Source organism: Lynx rufus, unplaced genomic scaffold (genome assembly GCF_022079265.1).
Source record: "Lynx rufus isolate CCGP_SWC_20201006 ecotype Redwood Valley unplaced genomic scaffold, mLynRuf1.p SCAF_9, whole genome shotgun sequence".
NCBI classification, from domain to species: Eukaryota; Metazoa; Chordata; class Mammalia; order Carnivora; family Felidae; genus Lynx; species Lynx rufus.
Window position 1 is genome coordinate 59,803,610 of NW_025814897.1, and position 21,669 is coordinate 59,825,278.

General features: G+C 47.4%; 2 protein-coding genes across 6 annotated transcripts; one reads left to right on the top strand and one right to left on the bottom strand.

Annotated features, from left to right (window-relative positions):
* Positions 1-956: 956 nt before the first annotated feature.
* LAMTOR1 (late endosomal/lysosomal adaptor, MAPK and MTOR activator 1) lies at positions 957-6,814 on the top strand. Its single transcript, XM_047071252.1, has 5 exons — positions 957-1,127; positions 4,899-5,044; positions 5,295-5,372; positions 5,730-5,856; positions 6,186-6,814. Exons 1-5 carry the CDS (start codon positions 1,086-1,088, stop codon positions 6,276-6,278), a joined length of 486 nt encoding a protein of 161 aa, XP_046927208.1. The 5' UTR covers positions 957-1,085; the 3' UTR covers positions 6,279-6,814.
* Positions 6,815-7,585: 771 nt separating this feature from the next.
* LRRC51 (leucine rich repeat containing 51) lies at positions 7,586-21,604 on the bottom strand. Of its 5 annotated transcripts, XM_047071245.1 has the most exons (7): positions 21,384-21,475; positions 17,325-17,370; positions 14,786-14,868; positions 13,988-14,125; positions 9,150-9,355; positions 8,065-8,213; positions 7,586-7,797 (listed from the first exon to the last, which is right to left on the bottom strand). In XM_047071245.1, the coding sequence occupies exons 4-7, from the start codon at positions 14,067-14,069 to the stop codon at positions 7,656-7,658; spliced, it is 579 nt and encodes a 192-aa protein (XP_046927201.1). In that variant the 5' UTR covers positions 14,070-14,125; positions 14,786-14,868; positions 17,325-17,370; positions 21,384-21,475; the 3' UTR covers positions 7,586-7,655. The 5 variants fall into 5 exon arrangements, with proteins under 5 accessions (XP_046927201.1, XP_046927203.1, XP_046927205.1 ...); XM_047071247.1 differs by lacking the exons at positions 17,325-17,370; positions 21,384-21,475 and adding an exon at positions 21,506-21,604; XM_047071249.1 differs by lacking the exon at positions 17,325-17,370 and having other exon boundaries at positions 14,786-14,848.
* Positions 21,605-21,669: the final 65 nt, after the last annotated feature.

Here is a 21,669-nt window from a genome sequence, read left to right on the forward strand (position 1 = left end):
TGATTTGATAAATGAATGGAGCTACGTGGAATAGGGATTAAGCGCAGGGAGTTGGGGATGCCCAAAGAATGGGGTCAGAAATGGCAATCAGGAGGATATTGTTTGTATTCAGGCCTGAAGGCAGACCTCGTGGGGAGGCGGTGTGCCAACATGTGGAAGGTCCAGGAGGTCAATCAGGAAACTGCAAATAAATATTTACAACCCCTGCACCACCACCACCATTACCATTAACCCCCACGACCCCAGTGCTGAAAAGGGAGGCAGGTATCAGGCGCTGCAAGATGTTGAATAACAGACTTGTTGAATGACCAGTGTTCAGGGTCCAAGGGAAGATATGGGATGGTTCTAAGAAAAGCACTGATAGTCAGCTTTGTGAATTAGGATTACTAGAGTTGATGTAAAAAGGCAAGCAAGATTGCAGAGAAATGCCTGAGGGCAAAGACTGCCAGGTGGCCTCTCTTCCAGGATTGAGCTCTGCTCCTCTTTGGCTTGTGAAGGAATAAGAGCTCTTCTTCCAGTAAGTCTCCCATCCCCAGTACAGGTTGAGAACTCCGTTGGGGGCTACAGTCTTTATGTGTCTTCCAACTTGGTGCTGGGCATCTGGGTCCAGTGTTTGTACACGGAGACTGTGTGCTCGAGGAGCGGAGGGCCTGAGTCCCACTCTCCCTTCGCATGGCATTTACGGGAGCATTTGGTATAAGTTCGCTCACTGACCCTGAAAGGTAGCCTGGCAGCCACGCGACCACACAGTACACATCAGGAGGGCCTCTTTAAGTCGGCGGAAGACTCCAGCTCCAAGATTGAGAAGACGCTGAAGTCATGTGACCTGCCCCTCCCTTTCATCGCATCACGTGCCTCGCGTCTTGTCAAGCGAGGTGAGCCCTCCCATTGGTTGCCGATGATCATGCGGTGGAGGCGGGGCCGGAAGCCAGGATTGCGGCGGTAGCTGCGGGGCTCTGGGAAGGGATAGGCAGGGCGGCGGGTGGCTGCTCGCTGGATGCAGCCACGGGTCATGTGACCGGAAGGGCTCCCGACGGACGCCGTCCCTCCTCGGCGCGGCCTGAGCGCCCGGCCCGACCCCGGCCATGGGGTGCTGCTACAGCAGCGAGAACGAGGACTCGGACCAGGTGCGGCCGCGGCGGGCGAGGCTCGGGAATGAGGGTTGAGAGGCTAGGGCGTGGGGCCCAGAAAAAAGCCTGCAGAAGAACGGGACTGTGGGCCTCACTTAGTACGGAGGCCGGGAGGGGACAGATTACGGAGGGGACGCTCGGCCGGGCTCCTACCCCTGTTAAAGCCCCAGCTTTCTCTACAGTCTCCGCTTTGGGGTGTGCAGGCTGCCCCCTGTCCCGCTCGCTCCCACCCCTTTCATGTTATCCTATCTTTAAACCTTTATAGCCTTCAGAATCCTCAGCCTCGGTCCTTGGGAAACACTGTCTTCCAAGCTTCCTGTGCTTTTTCTGTGCTTGTATGAGCGGGCTTTGTGAATCCATTCTAGAGATGGGTAAGCTGAGGCTCAGAGTTAGCTTTTCCTAACATGAATCAGGAATCTATGTATCTTCTCAGTCCCTCGAGTTGGAGAAGGAAGGTCACTGCGGTTTGGGGTCAGAGAAGGCCTCTGGAAGTAGGTGGCATTTGAGTTGACCAGTAAAGAATTTAATAGAGACCATGACATCAAGACGTTTTGGGGAAGCAACAAAGCGGGTTTCACTTTGGCTGTATTGGATTAGAGAGGTGGGATGAGAGCTCAGTTTGACCTGCCTCGGTGCAGTTTTTGCTTGGGGCCTGCGGGTTCCTTTAGCTAGAGGGGTGCTTGCCCTGGGAATTTGACTGTAGACCTGATCCCTTTGCAGAAAGGATTAGGCTGGGAAGATTGTGCAGTTTTAAGTTCTTCCTCTTCCCCTTGGTGCATTCTCACTTCTCCCTACATCTTAATCTCTGACCTGCCTGCCTGATCTCCTTTTAGGAGTGGGGAGACCTTCCCAAGGATGAAGTCTCAAGCTCTTGCCTCTAAGCTTGGGTCCAACATGTGTTGGGTTTCAACACATTCTAGACACACAGACGACAGAAGGATTTCAGCAAGTAGCTCACAGTCTGGTGGAGAGATGGTCACAGAAGTGGATTATATTATTGGTATTTGGGAAGTCGGTCTTTCCCCAGTGACTCACATGAAACTATTTTGGGTTAAGAACTTAAGGTTAGGAAAATGCCCTTTGTTTGAGAGGCATGGGTGTCTCCTGGGCCTCATTAATTCTCCAAACCCCCAATGAACACATATTCCTATTTCCTGTGCCTTACACCTTAGGCATACATCATGTCCACTATCCCTCACTTCACCCCAGCCTCTTAGAGGAGACAGTATTCCTGCCTACTGGGAAAACTGTGGCCTGGTGGAAAATTGTCTCCTAAAGGATAACACGAACTCTTGCAGGGAATGAGTTAAGAAGGGTTAGGGCCTTCTCAGAAAGGATACCAGCTTCTAGCTGGGAGAGCTGGGTTTGTTGATCTCCTGAACTTTCATCTTCTTGACAGGCTCTCACTTCTGTTTCTAACCCCCAGAGAGGTGCTCAGTCAGTGCTGGGTGATTTGAGCCTTCATGTGGCAAAGGTCTACAAGCCATTCGCTATCCCAAAATCCCTTTCTCAGCTCTTGGGCAGGCCCCTCCCCCACTTTAATCTCTGCTCCTTTGTTACAATAAAAAGAAATAAATGACACATTTTCAAAGACTTTTTATAGTTCTCTCATTTGACGTTTGCCAAACGTTTGTCGTATAGGTGTAGGTTATGTACTTAAAGGTAAGGGAAAAGTTCAGAGAGGCTAAGATATTTAGCCAAAGACACAAAGCTGAGTAATGCTGTAGTCAACGTATCTTGATACCAAGCCATGTGCTTTATCCATTGGGCCAAGATATTCTTTTCAGCTATGCCCATACACCAGGTGACTACTCATGGACAGACCATGTATATGTGTCTGTGCTGGAGTAGACAGTGAAAGCCTGACTCCTGGGTTGACACTGACTCAGGGACAAACGTTGGTGTGAAACACTTCCTCCATGCTTCACTTGCCCTTGGGGGTGGGGTGATGTTATTTGTTCACTCTGATTGGGGGTAGCCTGGCCTCTTCTGGGAGTCTACGTCTCAGGAAAACATCATTGTTCTTGAAGAATCCGCTTAGACATGGGGGACAGGGGAGACTGCCCTGTCCTATAGGAAGATCTGTCTGAAGTAGGGCTGGGAGAAGGACAGCACACAGGAAGCAAATTCAGGGTTCATTATGGAGCCAGCTTTCCTTTGAGATAGTTTGATCTTTAGCAAGCATTTTGTCCTTCTAGCCCTTGAATACTTAGTCTGTGTTTTGAGGAGGAGGAAGGTATGTCTAGGAGTTGGGAGGTGATAGGACAGAGTCCCACAGCTTTTGTCTCATGCTGTTGGGAACTGAAGACGCTTGGCAACCTAGACTTGAGAAGGAAGAGTATTGTGAAAAGGCTCGGCCTGCCTAGGGTGGGGCAGGCGAGCAGGAGGAAGTGGCCCTCTGTAAGGAGAGTTGTGGAGTTGGGGGCAGGGGAACTGGGAGCCCACAGTGGGAAGGTCTATGGTAGGAACTGAGATCTGCCTGGAGTGGAGCACTGGTGGTCTGGTACTAAGGATTGGTGAGTCAGCATTAGGCAGGATGGGCTCCCTTGTCTTTGGCTTTGTCCTGGGCACCCTTGCTCTTTATGGCTTGGATAGATACCCAGCAGGCCTGCTTATCCAATTTGTGGCTGACATAAAGCCAGCAGGGATTTGCAGCTGATAGGCTCAAGGCAGGGTCATATTCAGAGAGACTGCAGTGGATTAGAATAAGGGGCTGGAATAGGACCAGGGAGACTTGGTTTGGCCCCATGTTAGTTCTGGGGGTTGTGATTATTGGCTTAAGCTAGCAGTAACAGGACTACTGAAAATTAACAAACCACAAGAATAGAAGTGTGGTGACTTGGCAAGGGAGGGAACAGCTGCACTGTTTGGGTCAGGTTTCACCAGGTGCACCAAGTTTGGTTCTGGGAGTCATATACAAAGAAAGCATTAGAGAAGAGTGAACACCTGAGAGTAGAAGGGACCTGTCCTCTAGGAAGGGCGCATAATTAGACTGTGTGACCCAGAGGCTGGGACTCTTGCCCTGAGATTACATGAGGAATATAATTGTCTGGCTTCACGGGGCCTCCATCCTAGGAGCAGACAGCCTTTCTGGGAAGGGCCTGGTCTGGGGGATCAGGAGGGCCATTCTTGGGATCCTGATTCCCATCAGTTTCTAGACCTTACTCCTCTGGCTTCCAGCTTCCAGTATTCTTTCTCATCAGGTGCTAGACTGTTTGCTGAAGCTCCAGAGTGGTTATTGAGTACATGCTTTGTGTCTCTATCTTTTCAGGGCCTCTAGGGCTGCTTGGATTTACTTTAATTCATCCTAGACCCACAACTCAGCTGAGCTCCGAAGGGCAGGCAGGACTGAGCCTTATCTGACATTCCATACACTTCAGCACTTGGGATATTTTTTGGTGCTTAAAAGTCATAGCTGGGCTGAAAGGAGAGCCCAAGAAAGGCAGGTTGGACTAAAGGCTCCAGGGTTGGGGTGCCTGGGTGGCTCTGTCGGTTGAGTGTCTGACTCTTGATTTTGGCTCCAGTCATGATCCTAGGGTTGTGAAATCCAGCCCCACATCAGCTCCAGCCCCAAATTGGGCTCCGTGCTGAGTGTTGAGCCTGCTTAAGATCCTCTGTCTCTCTCTCTCTCTCTCTCTGCCCCTCTCCCTTGCTAGCATGTGTGCTCTCTCTCAAATAAGTAAGTAAGTAAGTAAATAAATAAACAAATAAATAAATAAATCTAACTAAAGGCTCTGGGGCTGACTTCTCCTCCATGGCCTTTCCCAGGACCGAGAGGAGCGGAAACTGCTGCTGGACCCTAGCAGCCCCCCTACCAAAGCCCTCAATGGAGCTGAGCCCAACTACCACAGCCTGCCTTCCACTCGCACAGATGAGCAGGCCCTGCTCTCCTCCATTCTTGCTAAGACAGCCAGGTGAGCACTGCAGGACCAAGCCTGGGCAGAGCTTTCTCCATCCATGTTAAAAGCTGGGATAGGGGGACTGGGCCCAGGACATGGGGGATGGGACAAGGTCAGTGGTGAGAGGTGCCTCTAGGCCTGGGCTTGCTCCAGTGGGGAGGCAGGGACATGGTGTCAGATAGGTCTGGAATTGGGACTTGGCAGTGAGTCCTGTGTATCCCTCTTAAAGCACCTGTCATGTTCCCTCTGCCTCCTCTCCCCAAAGCAACATCATTGACGTGTCTGCTGCGGACTCCCAGGGCATGGAGCAGCATGAGTACATGGACCGGGCAAGGCAGTACAGGTGAGACCTGGCCAGCTTGCATCCCTCCCTCAGGCTTCTTGGGTCCCTCCCTGCCCCTAGATCCCTTATCCAGCTTTGGAGTCCGAGCCCCAGTCCAGGCTCCTTGTTTGGGTGTGGCCCAGGAGACTGACAACAAATCTCTCTGGTACCTCAGCAGATGTGCATGTCGGCCCTGTTTGCCCCATGGCCTTCAAGGGTGCGGAGGCCAAGGGAGGTGGGCCTGGAGTGAGTTTGTGGTGAGCAGAGGCCACCGTCACCCTGCTTCTCTGGCCTGAGGGAGTGAGACTTCCCCGAGCCGGGCTGGACTGGGCAGAGCAGACTGGCCTGACTGCCCACCCCATCCTCCCTCTTGGCCAGCACCCGCTTGGCTGTGCTGAGCAGCAGCCTGACCCACTGGAAGAAGCTGCCACCGCTGCCATCTCTCACCAGCCAGCCCCACCAAGTGCTGGCCAGCGAGCCCATCCCCTTCTCCGACTTACAGCAGGTGAGCCACCCCTTGGCCTGCCCCTGCGCATCCTTCCTGCACTGCCCAGGCTGTGGCAGAGAGTTCGCCCTCTCCATCTCAGAGGCAGTAGGGAAGTGGAGTTAGAGAGCCTGGTAGCTCAAGTACCTTGCTCACTCTCACCTCTCTTACTTTGTGTCTTCTCCTCTCCACCTTTGTTCTCTTTCTCCCCTTTGTTCTTTTCCATCTTTCCCATCCCTGCCTTTCTCTTTGGCTTCCTCTCTTGCCACCCAATCCACCTCCCTGGCTTTTTGGATCTCCCTTCTCACTGCCTCTCTCTGTTCCTCTCCTCCCTGGTCCCTCTGTCTCAGGTCTCCAGGATAGCTGCTTATGCCTACAGTGCACTTTCTCAGATCCGAGTGGATGCAAAAGAGGAGCTGGTTGTACAGTTTGGGATCCCATGAAGAGAGGGATCCTTGGGACAGCTCTTCTCCTCTCTTCACCCGTCTCCACCCTGCCTCTCCTGGCCCCCAGCCTCACTGCGGCTCATACAGTACCCTAACCTGCTACTAATCACAGAGAAGAGTGTGGAGGAGGAGAAGAAGCTGGAAGGCTGGAAGCCTGAGCAAGTGAGGATGGAGCAAGGGAGGGTAGAACCATTTGGGACTGGCGTTCAAAGCCCTGGCCAGGGATGGGGTGGGGGTCAAAAGATTAGGGCGTAGTAGGTCTTCACTGTCACTGGGAAGGTGGAGGTACCACTGTGAGAGAGTGATCCTTAGGGGGCCTGTGGGGGCCCCCTTCCCATCCTTTCTCTTGGCCTCACTCCTGCCCCCCTCTCCCTGACTTGGTGCTCACATGCACCTCAGTAGGGTTTGTGACCAGGGTCTGGACGAGCTTGAATCTGAATGAATTGAGTTTGTATATCTAGCACCCTGGGTTTTTACATGTTTGGGGTTTTGTTTTGGTTTGTCACCCTCGATAAAGGAAGTGTATTCATCTGTGTGCTGGCTGCAGCCCGTCTGTCCTGCCCACCACCCTGATACTACTTCTGGTCTGTGAGCAGTGAGATGGATGCGGGGGGTGGGGGGGTGTGGGGGGGGGGTGGGGGGTGGGGGATGTCTTCTAGGGGCATTAAGAGGAATCCAGGAGATAAGGGTTCAGGGTTCCCCGGTCTTAGCCAGAACTTGGCCTGGGCTAACGTCAGATTGGATAAGACCATGCTTGTCCTTTCTTGGTGATGGGAACACTGTCAAAACTGAACAGACTTGAATCTGAGGCAGCTCTCGCTGTTGGGGCCCTGCCTCAAATTCAGTGGAATTACCAACAAGCCCAGGGTTGGGGGATAAAGGCAGACCAAGAATACTTGATATGGAGCCAGCAAGCCAATGTTTTCAAGCAGAAGATGCCCTTTATCAAATGAAATCTCAAGCAGAATCCCAACATGTAAGACAGAGCAGAAATACCCTGATCTGATCGAAGTTGGGGGTTCAAAGATCACAGCCTGTCGTCTTCTCTGAGGGATCTCCAGAGAAACTTGGCACTCTGTGAAACAGCTCTAACCCCAGCATGTCTGAATTGAAGAGTAAAGAAAGGGCTCAGAGAGGTAAGTCTCCCAAGGACATACCAGTAAACCCAGGTCCCCCGTGTCCCCTGTGTTGCAACAGGACTTTTGCTTCACTGCCTCCCTCTTTCAGCCAAATAACACTGGAGCTACTGACAAGTGCCTGAGTTGGAGGACGTTTTTACATGACACAGGTGACTTCGCACCTGCTCAACTGCTCAAATCGTTTATTGTTAAACCAAACTGACCATCCTCTCAGGACTGCTGGGGCCTGAGAACCTCAGAGTGCATTCTGCTTGATCCGGAACTTCTTGGGCTTGATGTTCATGCGCTTCCACACTTCAGCTGTGGTGCGGTCTGCCTTGGTGACCCCGCTGAAGTCGAATGTGGTGATACGGGGCAGCGTGCACAGCACATATTGCCTGTGGGGAAGACTCAGGCTGGGGGCCAACCCTGCACCAGAACCTCCTTTCCCCTCCACCAGTTGCCACTATCTCCCCTAATTGCAAGGAATGGAGGAACTTAAGTATAATTTGGGGGATGACAGAGTTTCTCCTGATAGGCAAGAAATGCCTGAAGGTCTCTACTCCTTTCCCTGTCCCAGCATGGCAGAATAATGGTGTTGGACTTCTTATCTTCCCACCTCCTTTCCCCCTCAGGGGAGCCCAGCCCAGGGGCAGGGCGCTCACCTATACCCCTTCTCTTCCTCTATGGGGTTCCCATGGAGTGTCAGGCTCCGGAGTCGAGGGAGGACAGCCAGCTTGTTCACTTCTCCCAGGCGCTGGATGCTGTTGCCATGGAGATAGAGGACACTGAGGTTGAAGAAAGTTGTCAGAACCTGTTGAGGGAAGGAAACCGAAAGCCAGAATGGACAGGGTCCTGGATCTGTGCTCAGGACTGGCTTGTGGGCAAAGAGGGAAGAGTTTGAGAAACAACTCGATTTCTAGGCTATGCCATTCCGCTGCAGCCACTGCAGATGACTACAACCTACTTTTCATTTAGCTTTGAAGGGCTAACACATATTGACACAGAGCTATGATCTAAGGTGCAGGAGATATGATCCTGGTTCCTAGCATAGCCACTGACTTGCCAGGTGCCTGGGCTCTCCTGCCTCTCCTTGAGCCTTAGCTGGCCCTACACTGAAGGCCTTTTCATCTTTAGTGATTTAAGATTCTTTCACAACAAGGGATGGGGTACAGAACATCATGCTAGGTACAAAAGAGAAGCTTTCAAGTAGTAGTTAAATTGGGATCTCTACACCTGGGGAATAGTTACCAAGTCATTCTCTGGCTGCTTTCCCTCTGATAGGGATCCTGGACAAGAAAGGGCCAGTTCTGTTTATTTCTTAAAATTTGAGTGTGAGTTCATGGAAGATCAGTGCTGCAGTCTAGCTATCTCTTCCACAAAAGAACTCAGCACAAGGCACAGGGGGTGCCAGATAACAAGAGCTGTGGTTTTAGTGCAGCCTGCTATGTTCCACTTGTTTTTCATAATTCTCATTTAATCCTTACAAAACCTTTATGATGCTGGCATATGCTCTCCATTTTTTCAGACAGGGATGCTGACATTTTGAAAGGTTGGGTGTCTTGCTCAAAGTCACACAGTAAGATCTAGGATTTGAACCTACATCTCTCTGAGCCCACAGCCATGTACTTTGTACCGTACCACATTGCCTCATTACTTTTTTGATAATATGTGGGAAGTAGAGAGGCTGGGAGCTAGAAAAGGTGGGATCAGGCCCATCCTGACTGGACTCTCAGGGCTGGGTACTCACAGGGTCAATTGAAGTCAGGTCGTTGAAGGATAGATCGATCCAGGCCAAGTTCTCTGGATGCTCCAGAAGCAGTGAAACCACATGGCTGAAATCTTTCAGGTCATTGAGGACATTGTTGTTCAGCCACAGGGACTGGGTCAGTGACTTCCCTGACTTTGAGTGCCTTAGTGGTCGTAGCCCTGTTCTTGGCTCCTCGCTTGTCAGATCTGTGGGGATAAAGTAAGACTTGGGTTATCATCTTTGCTTTTCTGTCTTAGCATTGGGAAGGGACAGAGCTGGGTGGATTTATAGCCTAAGCTATAGCTGGAGGGGCTGGCAGGACCATAGCTCCATGCTTGAGTCTAGTATGACTCTACCAATGGTCAGTCCAGGACCCTGTCCCATAGGCCCCAGGAATCCAAATAAGCTTGGACTGAGGGTCAAAGACTTCCCATCCCAAACTCTTGGTTTGGGTCACATGGTCCCCTCATGTCTATCATATCATTGGGTCCTTTGTGTACCACCCCTGTTTGAGGGGTTGAGGGAGGCAAAATCACTCTTAATTTTATGGAAGTTAAGAACCCAGAGTTGTCAGGCTTGAACCGAGATGATAGCACAAAATCTAGACTTATCCGCTGGTGGAGCCCATAGCATTCACTAAAGTACAACACATTCTGATGTCCTCTCTCTCGCGTTAATATTGAGCAACTGTGTATGTGCCAGATACTGGATATACAGCAGTAAACAAAATGAGAGGTGGTCTATGCCAAACTCTGTATGAGTAACAGGGCAGGGATGAAGCAGTTTTTTGTGCCTTGGAGGAGCTCATACCAGCAAGATGAAAACAGACTGGCAATGTAACAGCAACAGAACTATGAAGTGGGGCTCCTAACATAGTCTGGGAACTTAGGGAAGTTGAAACCTGCGATGGAACTCAGTGGATCAGGAGACATTAACCAAGTAAAGGGTGGAAAGGGTGAGAACAGCATGACAGGAGAAGAGGCATGAGGTGTGGAACAGTGTGTATATATGGGCATGTGCTGCACAAGGTGGGCAAGGAGGAAAAAGACAAGGAGCTTTGAATGCCAGGCTGAGTGTTTTGGACTTTATCCTGTGGGCAATGGGAAGCCAGTGGAGGGTTTAAGCAAATGAGGTGATTCAAATCTTTCAATGTAGAAGATCTTTTTTTTTTTAAGTTTATTTATTTTTGAGAGAGAGTGAACACATGCAAATGGGGAGGGGCAGAGAGAGAGAGAGGGAGAGAGAATCCCAAGGAGGCTCCACACTGTCAGTGGGAAGCCCAATGCAGGGCTTGAACCCAGGAACCATAGATAATGACCTGAGCCAAAGTTGGATGCTTTACCAACAGAGCCACCCAGGAGCCCCTCATTCTTTTTTTTTTTTTTTTAATTTATTTATTTTGAGAGAGAGAGATACTACGTGAGATACTACTAAAGAGAGGGAGGGAGAGAGTGAGAATCCCAAGCAGACTCTGCATTGTCAGTGCACAGTCAGATGTGGGGCTTGAACTCATGAACTGTAAGATAGGGATCCTAGATAAGAAATTTTATTTCTTAAAATTTGAGCCTGAGTTCATGAAAAATCAGTGCTGTAGTTTAGCTACCTCTTCCACAAAAGAACTCAGTACAAGGCACAGTTGGTGCCTGATAATAAGAGCTATGATTTTACTGAGCCGAAGTCAAGAGTCGGACGCTTAACTGAGCCACTCAGGTGCCCTACAGAAAGATCATTCTGAAGCTTTAGTGTGGAGTATGGATTAAAGGGAGTGGATGGGACTGAGGACCAATGTGAATCTTTCAGTCATCCAGACAAGAGATGAAGTGGAACAGGAAATCAGCATGACTTGATGATTGATTGGATGTTAAAAGTAGAAGAATAATCAAGGGTAGTGCCCAGTTTCTTGTTTGTGTGAATGATAAGGAATTAGAAAGATAGAAACTGGGGTTGGAAGGCTTGGCCTTGGTGTGTGTCTGAGGTTCCTGTAGCACAAAAAGGTGGGGAAGCCAAGTAAGCAGCTGAATATGAAAGTCTGATGCTCAGGAAAGAGATGAGAATCATTAGCATAGAAGGTGTACAAGTTAGAGAAATAGATGAGATTCCACACGAGTGAGGGTAGAGAGAAGGGACAAGGAGGAAGGGGAGTCTATTAAATAGTAATAATCGGAGGGAGAACCTCGAGAAGATAATTTTACAGATGCTTGGGGAACCCATAGTTTATAAGCGGGAGTTTCAGGAGATAAGGTCTGAAAACTAATTTCGGTAACTCAGAAGCTCCTTGTGACCTTGGTGAGGACTATTTCAATGAAATGACGAGGGTCTGGGGACAGAAGCTAGATTGGACTGAGTTCAAGGGTGAAGGGACGGTTCAGGAAATCTAAGCAGGTAGTGTAAACAACACCCTCAGAAAGTTTGGTTAAGGAGGAGAGAGAATAGGGAACACTAATTTTACAATCCATCTGTATAGGCCCCCACTCACGTTTTGACAAATGAGGTCAAAGAAAGGACGGGCCCTGCCCAAATTCATGGTGGCACAGCCAGATATCAGCTATGGCTGAGGTGACTACGTTTTTCCTGTTCTCCCTAAGCCCTTCATTACTTGTCAAAACCTGCCCCAGGGGAAGTAAGTATTTAGGGTTTGCTGAACCTGGCCAGCTGTTGTCACTCCCCTCAACTCTCACTGGACAGACATGCTTCCTCCCTTCCCATCCCCTCCACCCAGTGTTAACTTCCTCTCCTCCTCTGCTGCACATCCAGCAGCATCCACCAGATGGCTCTCTGCCTTAATGCTGGAGTGAGCAGGAAGTTGGGGGGAGGTGGCAGAAGGGCACTGGAGCAGAGTGCTCCAGCTCATGAATAAACTCCTTATCCTGTCCCCTCCCCACCACCATATCCCAAGAACCCCCAATGAAATGACACAGCTGAATAAAAGGGTTAAAATAAGCCCATATGGATTAGCATCCAGTCTGATGAGGCAGCAGCTTGAGGAATGCCACCAAGCATGGGATGATCTCTAGCTCAGAATTAGCCACTAGCAGGACTGTGCTGCCTAAAACTTGAGGCTCCTATTGGGGCTGCTGGTATCAAGGGTGGAATGGGGTATCCCGCTGCTACGTATTTCTGTTCCCTTAGACTCCACCAGGGTAGTGCACTGCTTGAGGATCTGTTGAAGCTGCCTTGTTCAGAGTAGGCCAAGGCAGGTCTGGAAAACAGACCACAAATATCAGTGCCCAAAGAACTGTGGAGTGTTCAGCCCCAGGAAGACTGGGGAAAATGTGATCCTGTCTTCATATCTCTGAAAGATTGCTGTGCAACTTTTCCACATGTCTCTAGAGGGTGGGAGCTAGTCTGATGATAACTTCTTTGCATCATTCCTCACCTCATAATGGGAGGGGTTGGTAAGTGGGTGTCATAGGGGACTCCCTTACCACTGTAGGTTCACGAGCGAGCAGAAGTTAGAGGACTTTGGGTTGGATGTGGTCTAAAGTCCCTGCCATTTCAGAGTCTATAATCCATCTATCGATTACTTCAAGCAAATAGTTTATCAAGTACTCCTAAACTCTTTCCACAAGTTCTGTGGAACCAGAGGGCCTTTGGGGCTTGGATGCACCTGTCTTTTTCTCCTCCTTACAACACACAGCAAGGAGCACAATGCCTGGCATGTGTGTATACACATGTGCTTACTAAATAGGTGCTCAGTAAATATTAATGATTCAATGAAAGGGCATCTGTACAGATCATGGTTTGTGCTGTGTGGTTATTCTTGGTTGTAGTAGATTGTCCCCTTATTCTGAGGGTTCCATAGAGGACAAAGCTATTCCCCACTCAGCTATTCCCTTATTTGTCACCTCAGCTATCTTGTACATGACCATTACAGCTCAAACCCTTGTGAAACACAGACTATATCAATTAAGAGTGATGTAGTGCCTAATAAAGATCATGGTAGGTGAGTGTATGTCCATGACAGAACATGAGTTACCACTGTGGCTGGTGGGAGCCCAGTAGTGCCCTAAACACAAGCCAAGGCTAGTACCTCCTGGATAACTGTTTGCCTTTTTTCTGAGCTTAAAATTAGTCACCAATTGCCTATGTGAGAAAACCAAAGCCAGATACTGGGGCTAGGATATGTGGGTGCCAGCATGTATTCTGTGAGGGCAGATGGCAAAGTCTAGGGACAGCAGAATTCCCTTGGGAAGAAGCATATTCTCCTGAGAATATGATTCTCTCTCTCTCTCTCTCTCTCTCTCTCTCTCTCTCTCTCTCTCTCTCTCTTTCTGTCCCTTCCTGAAGAGTATGAGCCACCTATTTACAAGGATATTGAATAACAAAATGGGAATGAGCATGGGCAGTGCTGAAACCTGAAATAAGTGTGGGTTATGATGGAATAAACTTGGATATGACTGGAATGAATTTAAGATATTTGTCAATAAATATTTAAACTGGAAACATGCCCATTGTTAATAACGAGACCTTGCATGTTTTACCAGTGATCAGAATAGGCTTGTGTCCTTAGAGGAGAGAGGGTTCTGCTTGTGTTTTCATTAGTTTTTTCGTCTCTTCAGGTAAAAACAGGAGAGTAAAACCATTGGCTGATAGACTGGTTTCCCAATTTTCTTCCACCTGACTTTACTGTTGTAGGCTGGCTTCTTTCAAAGAGGATCAATTATCCCTCCCACTCCTACCACCTCTTCCTACCACCTCCCTACCCCTACTCCTCCCCAAAACAACAAAATTGCAAGCATACAGGAATTTAGGCTTTTAAGTAGAAGACTGGTTTCTCCCTGGGGACCATACCCAGCCTGTTGCTATGGTGAGTGGAGTTCTGTACTCTGTGGGCTGACCTTGGATCACATGGATGCTTCGGAAGGAGTAGTCAAGAGGGGGCTCTTGCACTGAAGTGTTCATATAGTCCTCTTTGCTCATAGCTCAGGCCATCGTTTGTCAGGTGTAAGCACTGGCCCTGGGAGTCCGGGTTCAGCCTGGGAGGACAGAGAAGGACTGGTGTTGCAGGTACAAGGGGCATAGGCCTTCTGGTATCCCCATAGCCTTCCACCCTTCCTTTCTATCCTCTACCACTCAAGGCTTGCCTGGCTGCATTTCTATTTTAAGATATTAAGCATGGTTCCTTGCATTTGTAGGGCACCTTCCTACTTCTCAGAGAACTTTTACATCCCTTAGAGCTCATTGATAATTGTAACACCCATTTCTCTTTCTACACAAAGAAACTGAGACCCCAGGATGAAAGCACTTGCCGAAAGTTAAGCCAATGAGTCAGTGCGGACTGCAATCATAGCCTCCTGCATCCTACTCTGAGCCCCGCTTTGTGCTACTCCATAGTAGTTACCATGGAGGCTGTCTTGGTACCTACACTCTGGTGACATCAACTGGGCTATTCTATTGCTTAACAAACTCCTGAGCACCTGCATTGGATCAGGTGTCTGACAGCCCTTTGCAATCTGACCAGCTGGGGACTTGTTACCTCTGCTCAGCTTGTCTGTCAGCCCCATTTCCTTTCCATAGACCCTATGTCTGTCAGCCCCATTTCCTTTCAATAGACTCTATTTTCAGCCACGTCCCGAATACAGTCATATGTATATAAACACATACACATAAAACCAGAGTCTACTTCAGTCACTCACCTGTCACTGATGCCTGAAACTCCACCATTAGGGATTCATTCCTTTGGGTTCAGGGATTGTTCCCTGTTAAAATGGAAATACCCCTTGAGAGGGGTGAACACAGTGTTATCAGTCATTTACAATGTGGTGTGAATTGTTTTATTAGATCCTTTCCAATTCCAATGAACTCAAACAGAGAAATTTTCAAGAGACTGGAGAGAGCCATGAGAATACTACTCACCTGGGAAGAAGAGAGCTGAACACACTTTACACCAAGGGGTTTTAAATGTGACACATACAAACAAAAGACAAATAGACCAACAAGTGCACGTCCCAATCAGCCTCCCCTTCCTCATTGCTTCCACTGCCATCATCGCCTTTGCAGTTACTATACTTCATCTGCTTTCCAGAAGGATTTGAGGTAGTTTACAACAACAATACATGCATAAAACGGGATGATTTACGGAACAGAGCTGTTCAACTGAAATATAATGAACACTGAAAATGCAGGCCACATACATAATTTTTTCAAGTATATACTTTAAAATTTTCTAGTAGCCATGAAAAGTCAAGAGAAACAGATGAAGCTTAATCTATTTAATCCAATATATCCAAAATATTCAAGATATAATTGATATTAATAATTGAGACATTTTACACTTAACATAGCACATCCTGGTGTGGACATGCTACCTGTCAAGTGCTCAACAGCCACGGATGACTAGTGGCAAATGGAAACATGGAAGAGAAAGGTTAGAAGGCAAAGAAGAAAGGAGAGAGATGTATCTAACAATTAGGAAACGGCCTATGTTATCTCTGAAATTCCTGGCAGCCAAAGTAAAAAGGGAAACCTTAGGATATGGAGTTCTCATCATTTGATTCAAAGAAGCAAACAGGTTGTACGCAGGAAATGAAATCCGTGCATTCTCTTAAAATGAAATTTCCCTTAAAAACCATGGACTTGATAGCTTATAATTCAACTTAATACAGTTCAAGTAAATTCCTTTTTTTGGTGATTTCACATGTGTAGAAGAATGGAAACTGAATGATGTCTTCCTCTCAAAAAGCAGCAGTCTCAACTGAGCTTCGTGGAAGTGCCACCTTGAATCACTTCACAGCTGAATTCTCTTGTTAAATTGGAACTGGCCTGGTGGGCACAGACTGTTGATTAGGGAGACCAGAATCTTTTAGGTATCAAATCAACAGACAGACAACAAAGAACACATGTTTTTCCAGACACAGGAACCTGGCTTGTGTTCTCACTGAGACAGAGAGGCCCATTCCACTTGAGCACCTACAGCAGGTTCGATGCCTTTGAGAGATTGGATAATTTTCTCAAAGTCCTGGGTTGGGACCCCAGAGTTCTGCACTACTGGATGTGGATTTTAGCTTAGAATATTTAAGGGCAGAATTTTGTCATTAGTTTCCTTGACCATCGAGAACCTCACTCAGAATTTTGTGTTGCACCAGCTCCTGATGCATTTTTCTGGATGCGTTAGTATTAAACATGGGGCCCCAAGTAGTTAGGTAAATTGCCAGGTGGAAAGGGTTATTACTCTTCTCCATGTAAATAGTAGCCCAGGCTGTGAGCTGGCACTAAATTTTGTTCATCATCTGACACAGAACCTGGCTTACAACAGGCACTCGAGAAATATTTGTGGGAGGAATGACTGAGAAACTGCCAAATACAAGGATTTCTGTTTTGGGAGTGTTGATGCTAAGCTGTTCTTTCTAACAATTGGCTCCCAGGTTCAGCTATTTCAGTCCACACCTCGTTCACAGTAAGAAACTCGATTCAATTCTGCCAACATTTGTGGAGTGGCTGCTGCCCTGTACCTGACCAGAAGGAATGAAGCCAAGATAGTAAATAACAGAACCCTGTCTGTCATGGGCACAGAAAAGCCTGCTAGGATTCCATCGATTGTGGCAAACCAGCCCACATCAAGTTCTAAGAAATAGCTGCCTATTTAGTGAATGTTAATCATGTTTCAGTTCCCAAGCCTAGTGTACCCTCTGATGAAGCCTGTCTTTCCAGAAAAAAATTGATCAATGTGTCCTATAGATTGATTCCCTTGATTGTTCCTATTCATGGTCTTCCTTGTATCTGTCCTTTTTGCCCTATAACTCTGTAGTTCTATCCACTTTCATGCTGGGCTCAGCCATATGACTTGCCTTGACCAATGGGATGTTGGTAAATATGAAACTAACAGAAGCTTAAAGAGAGGGCATGCCCTCTTGCTCTTTACCTGTGCCAAGAGAAAATGGCTAGCCTACTGGAGGGATGTGAGAAACGTGCAGGTGAGATACATGCAGAGAGCTAGTGTTCCCACCTGAGGCCATCCTAGACTAGCCAATAGCCAGCTTATACCAAGTCAAGTTCAGGATAGTCACACAACCCACAGGTGCCTGCAGACACATTAATGAGCTGAGCCAAGACCAGAAGAAACATAGCTGACTGGAAGACTTGGAAGCAATAATAAATGTGTATTGTTTTAAGCTATATGTTTTAAAGTATGGTTTTGGATAGTTTGCTAAACAGCAATAGCTAACTGATACATACCTGTATTATACTTTGAACAAAATTTTATCGCAGCCTGTTTCCTCATCTGTAAGATGGAGACAAACCTATTTTGAGTGCTGTTCTATGTCCTGCAGCAGGTGCTTAATACATTGAAGCAGTTGTATTCTCTGTACATTTCTTTATAAACTACTTCCTATTTCTTCCTTGTAAGCTCGAGGGCAGGGACAGAAATCAGACTTCTTTCTCTCTTCCCACCATTACTCTGCACTGAGCCTAGCAAAGAATGGGTATTCACTAAAGGCTTGATGAACAAATGGATAATGGAAAAATGAAGGAAGAAATGAATTGCGTCTTCAGGTGTCACATGGTAAATCTGGCTGCTGGGTAGGTATACCCAAACTGACAAAAACCTGAGGCTGCCTTGCTCACTTCAGTGGCTGCGTTTTTGGAGTCTGTCTTTCCCAGCTGCTATTCTGCCTCATAACCAGTCAGATCACAGTGCCTTCCTCATTTATCCAGGTTAACTTGACAAATGACAGTTTTAGAGGAATACTTGTCTTGTTTTGGAATTTTTCTCTTCCAAACTAGAAATATCTTTTACTTTAATTTTAAAAGTTAACATGATAGCTGAATAAAGTCAAACAACATAGAGAAGTACATCAAGTAGAAACTAAAAGTCTATGATTTGATGCATACTGATTTTATACTGAAATATGGTTGTCCTTGTAGTGTTAGCTAACAATGCATTTTTTTCTCTTTAAATTATTGTAGACTCTATGGGTGCCTGGGTGGCTCAGTCTGTTAAGCATCTGACTCTTGGTTCCAGCTCAAGTCATGATCTCATGGTTCATGAAATCGAGTCCTGCATTGGGCTCTGCACTGACAGCGTGGAGCCTACTTGGGATATTCTCTCTCTCTCTCTCTCTCTCTCTCTCTCTCCCCCACTCTCTCTCTTTCAAAATAAATAAACTTAAAAAAATGTTGTAGACTCTCACCCTTTTAATAACTGTAGAGTATTTCACAGAATTTGTGTCTATCCTACTTTATTTACTTAATTTAACTTTAACCAATCCTAGGTTGATGGAAATTTGTTTTCAGTTTCTGGAAATTACAACAATTGGAGTTTGATTTGTTGATAGCCTATTCCTTCCCTCTCAGGTAAGTAGCAACACAATGGCATAAGAAGCTTTGGGAATAATCAGATGAGATCTGATAAGAGACTAAATGGCCTGGCCTAGAGAGGGTTTCTGGTCAGGGACTACAGGTGGAAGAAAAGTCAAAGAATGGCATGAAAAGTCTACCACATACTCTAGTGGGAGGTTATACTTCCAGGTGCCATAGGGAAGTCCAAGATTCAACCTAGCTCCTGCCTACCTCTCTACTGCCATCGCTTCTCCTCATCTCTAATTCTGCAGCCCAGCTAATACACCTACTTGAATTAAGTTCCTTGCACCTGCCACTGGGTTGCCACACATTTACCTTCCTCTGCTTGGAATACAGTTTCTCTCTCCTTTTGCCTTGCTACTTCTTTTACGGCTCAGTTCAGGTATCACCTTTTGAGCCTATATATATATGCCCCAATCTGGATGTGGAACTTCTCTTCTGGACTCGTATACTTACTGCCATGGTAGCACTCCTAAGATTATCTGTTTACCATCTGTATGTCCATAAACTCCACCAGGGCAGGAACCATGTTTTTCTCAGATGCCAAAGTGGTGGCAAGTAGTAGGTGCTTAATCAGTACGTAAAAATCATAACAACGATGGGTCGCCTGGGTGGCTTAGTCGGTTAAGCATCTGGCTCTTGATTTTGGCTCAGGACATGATCTCACAGTTCATGGGTTTGCACCCCTCATAGGGCTCTGCACTGATAGCATGAAGCCTGCTTGGAATTCTTTCTCTCCCTCTCTCTCTCTCTGTCCCTCCCCTGTGCACGGATGTGCGCTCTCTCTAAATAATAAACACTTAAAAAAATTGCAGGGCACCTGGGTGGCTCAGTTGGGTAAGCATCTGACTTCATCTCAGGTCATGATCTCATGGTCTGTTAGTTTGAGCTTCACATCGGGCTCTCTGCTGTCAGCACAGAGCCCATTTCAGATCCTCTGTTTCTTCCCTTCTCTGCCCCTCCTCCACTCATTCTCTCTCCTCTCAAAAACAAGCATTTAAAAAATTTTTTAAAATGCAACAGTAATAATACTATAATGGAGAGGGACATGAGCTTGTATAATTGAAGGATTTGACCCTGGTCTGAGCAGTCAGAGAAGACCTTCCAAAGAAGTGATTGAGAAAACTGAAGGATAAGTATAAATTATAGCAGGGAGAAAAGATGAACATTCCAGGCAGAAAAAACAGCATGTGCAAAAGCTCTATGGTGAAAGATTACCTGGAAATCAACGTTGAAAACCTCAAAGAAGGCTATATAACTAGAGAGGAGAAAGGGAAGGATATATATTAGACTGGGGGCTGGAGAGGTAGACAGGAGCCTGGCTGAGATGTTGCTTGATGCTAAGACCAATAGGAAGGCACAGGTATATTTTTAAATGGGGCTGGGGGTAGTGAACAAAATCACATTTGTGGTTTGAAGGATTACTCTGGCTGCAGCATACAAAATGGCTGGGAAGGAAGGCAGGAAGGATGTGATGGTAGCTAGGACCAGAGAGAAGTCCTATTTAAGAAGTAAAGCTGACAGAACTTGGAGATGGATGCGAAATAGAAGTTGTATTAAGGATAGCTCTTGGGTTTTTGGCTTCCATAATGTTGGACAGAGGTGAGAACATGGTAAGAAATCCAGGCTTGGAGTACATAGAGATGATCCGTTGCAGATGTGTTGAGTTTGGATTGTCTGTGAGATACACGAAGATGTTGGAAGAAGCAAGTGGCTAGATAGACCTGGAGCTTAGAGATGAGTGCTGGGCTGGGGACACATACTTGTGTACATCTGTGTACAGGTGGTGAATGAGGTGGATTAGAATACCAAAGAGAATACGGAGGTGTGAAGTGGGCCTAGAACCAAGCCTGGAGGGACTGTAAGATAGTAAGTGGACCAGCCACCTAGAAGCCAGCCAGAAGCCAGCTATTCATGGCAGCATCAGATGTGGATGTTGCATTAGCCAGATAATTTCCTGTTTAGTTTTGTTAAATCTGTTTGATTCCCATTGTCTTCAGTCTTTCTAGTTCCTTTTCCCCATTTAAGCTCTCAAGGAAGATTTGGACTCATTCTGCCTGAAGTGTAAATACCCCAATGTAGGCCATAAAGGCTTCTTTTCTCCGAGGCAGTTCAATCTACTCCAGCTGGAAGTTGGAGAACTGGGGATCTATCTAGTCTTAGCTGTCACTGACTTGTGTGGCCTCAGGCAAGTTACTGCTCCTCTTTGGGTTTCAGTTTTCCAATCTGTAAAATGGGAATAAATATCCTTGACTCACAAAATTCAAGAGACTGGATGTGAAAGTGCTGGTAAGTTGCCAAAGGTAATCCATCATGAAGACTGTAAAAGGAATGAAACTCTAACAGTAGAGCTCCGAGAAACAGACCATAGTGGAGGTAAAGAGAGAAGAGATAATTTAGGGACAGGACCCCCCCCTCCCGCCCCCCAATGACTCTGTGTGGGAAGATGCTGCTGACTCAGAAGGAGGCTGTATTCTAGGATTTTGCTGCTTGTAAGGAAAGAGACACTTCAAGCCTCATACAGCTCCAGTATTAGGGCCTGTAGTTTACTCATGTCCTGAAGAGGTCTCAGTTCATCAAAGGAAAAATCAACCCATTTTCTGAGGGCGTTTCAGATCTCCCAGTGTCAGGGATTTGAAGCATTCGTATTCGGGAGCGGGGACCTAGGTTTGTGATGGGGGATGTTCTTAAGCGCCCCCAAATCTGTAAATCTGTATGGGTATGTATCTCGGCGCCCTTTCCTCCCCTCCCCGCTCCGGTCTATTCCATACGGACGTTGTGTCTTGTTTGTTGTTAAAGGGGTAAAGGGTGTGTGCGGGGGTATCTCAGGTCCCCGAGAAAGGAAATTCCTTAATCTTTCTGTGTGGTCCTCTCCTCTCTATAGACAGCGAATTGTTCCTTTGAGTGAACTTCCTGTTTTCCCGCCCGACTCACCCGCCGTTGCTTTCCCTCCAGCTCGGCGTCCCACTACCCCTTGCTTCCTCAGCCCAACTCCATAGTAACCACCTTCGCCACCGCGACTCGGCTAAGCGCCGAAAGTGCTGCCTGATGCCTACCGGGAGTTGTAGTTCGCCGGGGGGCGGGCCTCCGAAGCCGCGGGAGGTGCTGGGATTTGTGGTTTTCTTTGCTTTCAAGTCGCGGCCGGCTTCCGGAAGTAGTGACACCGCTTCTCTCTTCCCAGTGGTCTTCACACTTCCTTTTCCCGGGTCCTGAAGCGTGC